This window comes from Echinococcus granulosus (assembly GCF_000524195.1).
Source record: "Echinococcus granulosus chromosome Unknown EG_S00072, whole genome shotgun sequence".
NCBI classification, from domain to species: domain Eukaryota; kingdom Metazoa; phylum Platyhelminthes; class Cestoda; order Cyclophyllidea; family Taeniidae; genus Echinococcus; species Echinococcus granulosus.
This window is the reverse complement of record NW_020170452.1, coordinates 291,625-299,780: the sequence shown is the minus strand read 5'-3', so window position 1 is coordinate 299,780 and position 8,156 is coordinate 291,625. Positions and strand designations below refer to the sequence as shown.

At 40.2% G+C, this 8,156-nt stretch overlaps 2 protein-coding genes across 2 annotated transcripts in view; one reads left to right on the top strand and one right to left on the bottom strand. All coding sequences in view use genetic code 11, as the record gives it.

The window, feature by feature from the left end:
• Positions 1–234: 234 nt before the first annotated feature.
• Positions 235–1,158, top strand: EGR_07213 (hypothetical protein; the record flags this gene model as incomplete). Its single annotated transcript, XM_024496462.1, has 2 exons — positions 235–406; positions 1,049–1,158. 2 exons carry the CDS (start codon positions 235–237, stop codon positions 1,156–1,158), a joined length of 282 nt encoding a protein of 93 aa, XP_024349139.1.
• A 2,135-nt stretch (positions 1,159–3,293) lies between these two features.
• EGR_07212 (hypothetical protein) overlaps positions 3,294–8,156 on the bottom strand; it is a gene marked incomplete at both ends in the record, with an annotated part of 9,534 nt that continues 4,671 nt past the window's right edge. The window contains 4 exons of the mRNA XM_024496461.1: positions 3,294–3,540; positions 5,439–5,494; positions 5,585–5,634; positions 7,769–7,945. Of these exons, the coding sequence (XP_024349138.1) occupies positions 3,294–3,540; positions 5,439–5,494; positions 5,585–5,634; positions 7,769–7,945 (530 nt within the window). The remainder of the gene's footprint in view (positions 3,541–5,438; positions 5,495–5,584; positions 5,635–7,768; positions 7,946–8,156) is intronic.

The window sequence follows — 8,156 nt, the reverse complement described above, 5'->3', positions numbered from 1 at the left end:
ATTTTAAAGCCAACTAAGGCCTTATCCAAAGTGGAGCTGCCTCCAAATATATGGATAAAGCAGTGGTTTTAAAACAGTAAGAGACTGATTCCAAATGTGATATCTTAAAAGTTTGCACGGTACTCATAACAAATACTTGCCTGCTCTAGGCACCAAACAAATCTGACGTGGATGACAGAAGATTTCCACGTTTTGCAGGTCAAATTTACGGGTTGATCAGTGAGTGAGTTGATCATGCATCATCCAATCCAAATCCAAAGAAGCTTATTATTGCTCTTTAACAGTGTTTTTATCTTGCACCCAAAAACTGTACTTATTTTTAAGAGTTATTTCTTAGAAATAATAAGTGTAATCGTGTTCCTAAATGCTGAACAACGTCAACTACATCGTCATAGATACCTCATTGGTACGGCACACTGATTGGTCAGTGTAGGCGCTTAAAAGCCTAGACTCGCATCATACACCTGTACAAAAGACCGCAGTCAAAATAATGCGCGGTACTTTCATTTCCCTTCTAACACTCTTCTACTTCGCCAGCAGCCTTCGGCTCCATGACTACGATGGAGAGGCGGAACCCGCGGTCTCGGCTGCGACGCCAGTCGGAGAGGCTGAGGATGATATCGATTCCCTTCCTCCGCGATACAGGGTAGCCAAGCGCTACCCTCTCCTCAGTGATCTTGATGAAGAGATGATGATAGAGAATCCCTATTGGGCGAAAGAAATCTCTCGTCGCTCCCCACAGTTTGCGTGGAGACCGCACTCGAGGTTTGGACGACGATAAATAGGCAAAACTCGTTTGTCTGTTTTGCTGCATCTCTCGATCTCCCTCTTTTCCTCGCTCTCTCCCTCTCTTGCGCCTCTCTTCATGTCACACTTTTTCCCACCCAAAGGCCCATGCCTCACTTTCCGGTAAATTTGATATTATAAATAAAGCCAAAAAACATTAAATCTCGTCTCCACAGGCCGTGGATGCCTACTTTTGAATGCAATTAAAGCCAAAAAATTGTCTATTTGACAGATTCGTAGTCTCATAAACATCCCATTTTAGGCGCCACGAGTAATTATATTAGTCAAATGAAAAACATGTTAAACAACAACTTCTTACAATGGTACAAAGTCAATCCTGGGGATAAAAAGCAGTCCGAAGAGTTTTATTGATAGTCAGTCTGCCTTATAAAGGAATGAGTACGTGAAAAAACTTGTTTTCCTACACCAGACTGCTCTGTTGGCATTCAAAATAAAGCAAGTCTTACAAAATTGAAGTGGAGGAGAGAGGCTTCAAGTAACTAAATCTTCTCTCACCAAACCAACCAAATCACAGCTTCCTCTATTCCATTTTGTATTCTCTATCAACCCTTGCGCAAAAACGTGCTTACATATCTAGACGTCTTGATTGTTTCTGCTCTAGAACATAAAGATACTCTAAAATATGACTTTTAATGTGAGGGTAGTGAGGGAGACTAAGTTTTTATTAGGTCCAGTTAACACCCTCCACCATCAGTAGACAGCACAGAAAGGTTGATTGTGCCTTTCATAATCTACAAAATCACAGATTAAAGGCATAGTTTTTCTTATTTTTATAAAAAAATTTAGTGTAAGCATTCACCTTATAGTGTCGTTAGAATTACCTTCAAAACAAAAACGTTCACCATGACGTGGAAATTGGAAAAATACTGAAATCAAGTCTATTTACTTGCATTTAAATAAGAAAGCGCATCTTTAGGGCAAAGACTAATGGGTTGCTGGCTTGCTAAAAAAACTTTTTCGTTTCTTGATTTATATATTTTAAAATTTGGAACAAATTTCTTTTTGGTTCGAAATGGAAATGAAAAAACGGTCCAAATTTTGTTCTTCTCCTCTACCTTTTGAGCACGCTCTGCTTGAGTTCACTATTTGCCCATTTTTTCAACAGCCACTGACTAGATAGTATGTTTCTTTGCAATATGAGGGAGTTTCATATCTCAAGGCATATACTACTTATGATGCATCAGTAGATCGGTTGTCGTTTAGTGAAGCATTCCCCAACAATGCAGGGTAAGGTCGTGGATTTACTTGATAGATACGACATCTGAATGAACCTACCTCAGAAAAAAGCTACCCTTGTCTGGGCATTAGCTACAGTTCTCTATTTTTGTCTTGAAAATGCTCAATGGAGCAATGAAGAATCAATTTAGTTGAGATGAGACCTCTCATTTGCATACATTTTTCAAGCGTTTTAATAGAGACGAAATCAATTTTTCTTGGTTTAAAGTTAAAAATCATCGGCGCAAAACTTTACAGCTTCCACTCTTAAATAACCAAAGCCATTATCTTGCTGGTCCACTTTGCTTACCCTCCATCTTTAACTTTGTTTTCTTTGCATCCACGTTTGTAAGCAATCATTCCAGGGGAGCCTATTTCTGGTTACACGACCAATAAACACTCCATTTATAGAATAGCAAATAATTTTGCTGGAAACTGGAATTTATGCGGGTGAGCGTGGTTACTGTCGACCTCCAGCTGGAGTAATCAAGACATTGGCACAGACGTCTTTATTACCGATGTAGGTGGGTAAACAAAGGGATGAGAAGTATGGATACGCACAAGCTAGCTGGCCAGTTAAGACTGCTGGAAGACAAGAGGTGGCTTTAGTCTCATATACTTATTCTACTGATTAACCTTGGCCTTTTACCTGGTAGTAGGGTACTTAAGGGGCATCTACAGGTGATGTCAGCCAATCATGAGGAAGTTAGTGAGTTCACTACCACCTGGAATGTTCGAGAGTTATTTGCGGAAGCAAACACTTTTAGATTATTAAATAGAAGCATATTCCAAGGCTATAGACATCCTCAGCCGGTTGGGACAGAATTTTTCTTCTATTAGGCAGACCGAGGCGTATGAAAACATCCAAGATGTGAGATGGGTAGAAAACAATCCTAATGTCTGCTCTCAAGTAAAAAAATTTTAAGTAAGTGAAAATCTACTTTGTTTGACACTACTTAAAGAATTTTGCAGTTTATAGCATTGAAACAGATTCTGACGAATATAATGCTAAAATATTTTGAGTAGGCTTCTCTTGATTTCCCAGAACATGCGTGTGGGTCGATTAGCCCACAATTATGTGTGAGACCATAACAGGTAATGAAAATGGCGCGGCGAAAAACTGATTTAAGTGGTCATTGTGACGCCGCCTTTATCAAATCAGAAGCATGATAAAAATACCTGCTCATGCGAAATAAGTAGCAACTTTCTTTTCACTTTGATGTCGCGTGGGCGACCAGGGAGGGTAGGGGGGACGGAGGAATCGATTCGGCTTAAGTGGGAAAAAAGTGATCCTGACAGTTTGCACTGCATTTCGTCAGCAGTGCGACCCTGGAATTGCCCACCACCTCTCCAGTGGATATGACATCTGTTGCCGTGGCCACGTAGATCGTGGGCGGGCTGGAAGGGGGCTCCCAAAGGCGGGTCAATAGTGGTGTGGTGGGTGTGCTCGTGGCGGTTACACATTTGTACAGTGCTCCATTCTCGCACGTAATCACACGACAGGGACTGCGTAGGAGGCTGTGGGAAGATACATAGAATCAATAAGTAAGATAAATCGCTTTCTTGAGAGCTGTTGACAGTCAACACCTCTAAAAGCCAAAATATGTGGCAGACTTTGATGAACTAGATAAAGCAAAAACTAAGATAACTTCTTGAACAGATTTTTCAGGCATGGATTGAGGAGGACTAAAATGTGATTACGCACTTCTGTCAAATCTCACCTAAGCATAATTGGAATTTGAAAAATCCAACCTTTTTTTCAAGTAGTGAATGAATCGTGCAATCTTTGCCTGTGTGGCTCCATGGAAAAGGACTCTACGTTATCTACCTTTTTTGGGGACTTATTTTCTCCTCACTTTGGCAAAAGGCGATAAAGGGTTCCACTCAGGTTTGGTTATCTTCTGCAAATTTTTCCCAGTTCTATACAATTCGTTTGTGGTAGAGCAATTAGACACACTCGGCTGGACCTGCATTAGTTATCAGACAGATGCATCTGGAAAAAAAGCAACGCATTGTGATGCGAAAATGACCAAATCAACTCTACTGGGCAGTACGATATTTTGAAGTGTTTTGCCTTTTTGGGTAAGTTTGTGGAGATATTAGCCGCTGGACCGGAAACTTAATTTGTCTTGACAACTTTGTTGCAAAATTTGCAAAAAGATAATTAAAAACAGCGATTTTTGTACACTTCCTTGCTGGATGTGGGAAAAGGTAAGTGGAGAAGTAAAGTGTACAATGAAGACAGTTTAGAAGTGGGGTGATTAATCAAGCCTTACTTGTAGTGATTAGTGATGAAGCTCGACAAGAACAAGTAAATTAATGTCACGTTAATTCGAACTCCAAACAGGAGGTTGTAATTTAATATCCATCTTCTCTTCTTTGAGAAAGTAATTTCTTGTCCCGAATAGTTTTAACAAATAAGAATTATGGCAGGTGTTGACAGAAATATAGTAAACGTCTATTTAGTACTAGCATACCCTTTCGAAGTAAATTTGACGACTGTAGCTCAATCTTAATTGCCAACTACTGAAAAGCGTCATTTAAGTAGCATGTTATTTTCAGGCATAGGCGTCTTAAATATCATATTCTACTCCTCCCTCTTTGTTTGATAGAAGAAAAGGAAGAAAAAGGGCCTTATAATTGGCTTGTATTTGTATAATTTATCGAAATTTGTTCCATATATCCATTTACTGCCTAAATAACGAGGACCTTCCTCCGTTTACTCCAAGTTGATTGGGCAGCACGTTGTGCCCTACGTGCTTTCTATCAATAAAACATTTATGCTGCCTTTGTGATTCCGAGCCACATATTTGCTTTAGAGTAGATGAGGAAATTATTAACAACAAGAAGGATAGAAACATCGGGCAATTTTTCATATTATAAGCGGAGAAATAGAAGAAAATCCAAGCAGACGGTTGGATAGCAAATAGATAGGGAAGACGAAAAAAGACCAACTATTAGCAAAGCAAAAAATGTGCATTTAGACATCGCTGGGGCTGTGAAACTTCTTTGCCTACAACTTTCCTTTGCAGCTTTCAGTATAACTAGTTTAATTTGGTGCAGCATTTCATTCATCACTTCAAGCGTTGTGAGACACCACCATCTAGAATCACTTTTGCCTGGACACCAAATAAGTTATGAAAAAGTGAGTATGATCACTTTTGACCAAAAAAATTATAACTAGAGAAGTTGGGAGAAAAGACCTAGGGCTACCGCGTCCCCACCATCTCAGACTGCTCTACGAAGGTGTTTAAGGGTCCGGGAACTTATAATGCACACATTTCCGAGGTTCAGACAGTTTCAACAAGTGGTCATAAAAGGAGACGTCAAAAATCGTACCACCTTTCCTGGTTGGCCCTTCAAATAATAGACAGGATCACGGGTCATTGCTTTTGGAGGAAGGTGGAACACCTTACCTTGAATAGGCTTGTAACGGAGTAGTTTGAGAGACGCAAACTGAACCTCGTTGGATCTAAAAGTTGTGAAAATGATGTCAAAAAACAGACCGGTATCAAATTAACCATAAAAAGGCAGGAAAACTAATTCATTTACCATAACTCACCTCGGAGCATTCCTCTTTAAGTGACTGTCTACCAAGCGTTGAGGTTTGCCCTAAAACAGAAGATGCTTTAAAAGAGTGTGTTTCACTCAGAAGGCAAACTGGACCCCAGGTCCAAGCTCAGCTCAAATTTTGCATTTCGTGGTCGACTTTTCAACTTTGGGGGATAGGAAGGATTCGAGAAAAGTGCATCACCTTTCTTTTCCATCGACGGTCAGGGGATTGACCTAAAAACACTCCGGCGCCTTTAGGTTTTCGAGCTATCACTCATGACAAGGAGTTGCGTTGATGAATTCTCCGTCCGCCTGAATTTTATTTAGGCTTTGATAAAGAACAAAATCTTTTCATAAAAAGAGGTTCATTTATTTACTATTTTAGTATATTCTTGCACCTTGCGTGCTTACAACTTTTTTATGGTGGAATTATTGTAAAACATCATAAAATACACCCAATCGTTGCGAAGAAGGTAAAACAGCAGCAGACCTGGTCCAAAAAATACCCCTACAGAGGAAGGTCGCCTTCATTCCTCCACCTTGAATACCAGATAGGTGGAAGTAGAATTTCAACCCCCGAGGTAGGTTCGTCAATCCATACTTTTTTAATGTTGAACTCCTTGACAGAAAGTGTTTCCTCGTGTGTGTCAGATGTCTAAGCTAACAAGAAGACTGTATTCCCGTCGGGCTTTCACTCAAAAGCAGAAGTCCAGGGATAAATTTTCTGCTCCTCAGGAATAAAAAATCTGCTAATCAACATCTTACGGAGGAAGTTTGCTTTGATCCTTTTGCCCTTGTCTACATTTGGGCATGTAAAGATGTGTATTGGAGGCCATCTAATAGTGGAACACCTGGCATTAAAGTACGAAAGAGAAACTCTGACTAGAGATACGTGCGTTATTGAACGTCATCTTTCAATAAAACTCCACCCAGTAGATGCAATAGCAAACGTGCTGGAGAAAAATTGGTTTTTAGTGTGTCAGATGTCTAAACCACCAAGTCGTCGGGGCAGTTGGAGTGGGCTCTCACCCTCACCGAGCTTCCATCCAATAGCATAAGTCAGAGGACACAGCTACACTCCTCCGGAATAAATAATCTATTAAGCAACTCTGTGTGGAAACCACCTCCCTGAGAATAAAGCTTCCTTTGATCATTTCATTGTAAATACCAAATAAGTAGAAGTAGATTGCCAAACTTCTTGATTCGAAGTAGGTGTGCCGAACCCGTTCCTCAACGTGCCCATATACAGATGTTGTTTCGTGGGCCATCTTTGGCTGGAACTCCTCTCTGCAGATGTGAAATTAAAGTCTTGACAGAAAGTTTGCTCTTGTCTCTGTGTTTGCCCCAGTTATCAAATCATCAAGTCATTCACAGGGGACTGTATCCTTCACAGCGCTCCCATCCAATGACGGAATTCCCTGGTTCAAGCTGGTGCTCTGTCTGATGACCAAATTCGTGTAGATAAAGATCATTTTCAACCTCAAACACAAAACTGGTGAAATAGGAGTACGCTGTCGTGTCTTTTTGAAGGCGATCTTTCACCGGAACTCTGCGTATGTCTCAAGTGTCTAAATTAACTAATCACCACGCTAACTAAAGTGGATTGTGCCCTTCACCGAGCTTCCACCCCATGGCAGAGGTTTATGAACAGAAACTACTGTCTTGCCACAAATAAGCTTTTATTAATTAACTTTTACAGGATCCAAACAAAACTTTTACCAATTTATAAGCTTTTGGCATTATTTACCCATATTTAGTCTCTCTTTACTTTGCCAGTCCTGTTTTTAAGTAAAAAAACAATTATTACTGATGAAGGAAGATCGACTAGAAAAGGAAAGATAATGCCACCTAATCAGGGACTTAGGAACTTCTTCTTTTTTAGCGAAATTGCCTCTTAACTGCCTCTCTTATGGTCCATACAACTTCTTCATCACTTACAAGTTAACTGTGAGTCTAGCCTTTCAACACGTCGCAAACTCTGGTTTTGGCTCAGTTCAGTCGCATCGGTGGTGCGTTTTTAAGATAACATCAATTCACAGGGCTAACACCTCAAAATGACTGACTTCACCAAGTACTTTGATGTCCTGAGCCATCTATTTTGAAAAAAAAAAACTAATGTTCCACAATAGATAAAAGGGAGTGCTTAGGATTAGTTCAAACAAAAATGCACGAGCTATATCCATTTTTTGCTTACTGCAAAGCATATCGACTGATTGTCTTGCAGCTTGATTGGCGGTGATGATCCGCGCCGTTTCACCACCTCGTAGCTGCAAAAGTCGGTGCCGAAGGGTCCACAAAATCATCGCCGCAAAAAGTAACACCACAACTATGCTCACTCCCACTCCAATGACAAGGGTGTAAGATAGTTCATCTGTAAAAAAATAGCAAAGTTAATCGCTATCCATGCTTGGGGAAGTAATACTACTCATTCTCCTTTTAAGTAGGTGCATGTTTAATAATTAGTAGTAGAATTGATTAGCAGGAAAATGGGTCCTAGTTTGACGGTAAGGCGAAAATCCAAATTATGACTTATAATGTTGCATGTTACACGTGAATTCTGCCATATTATTCTCCTTGCACCC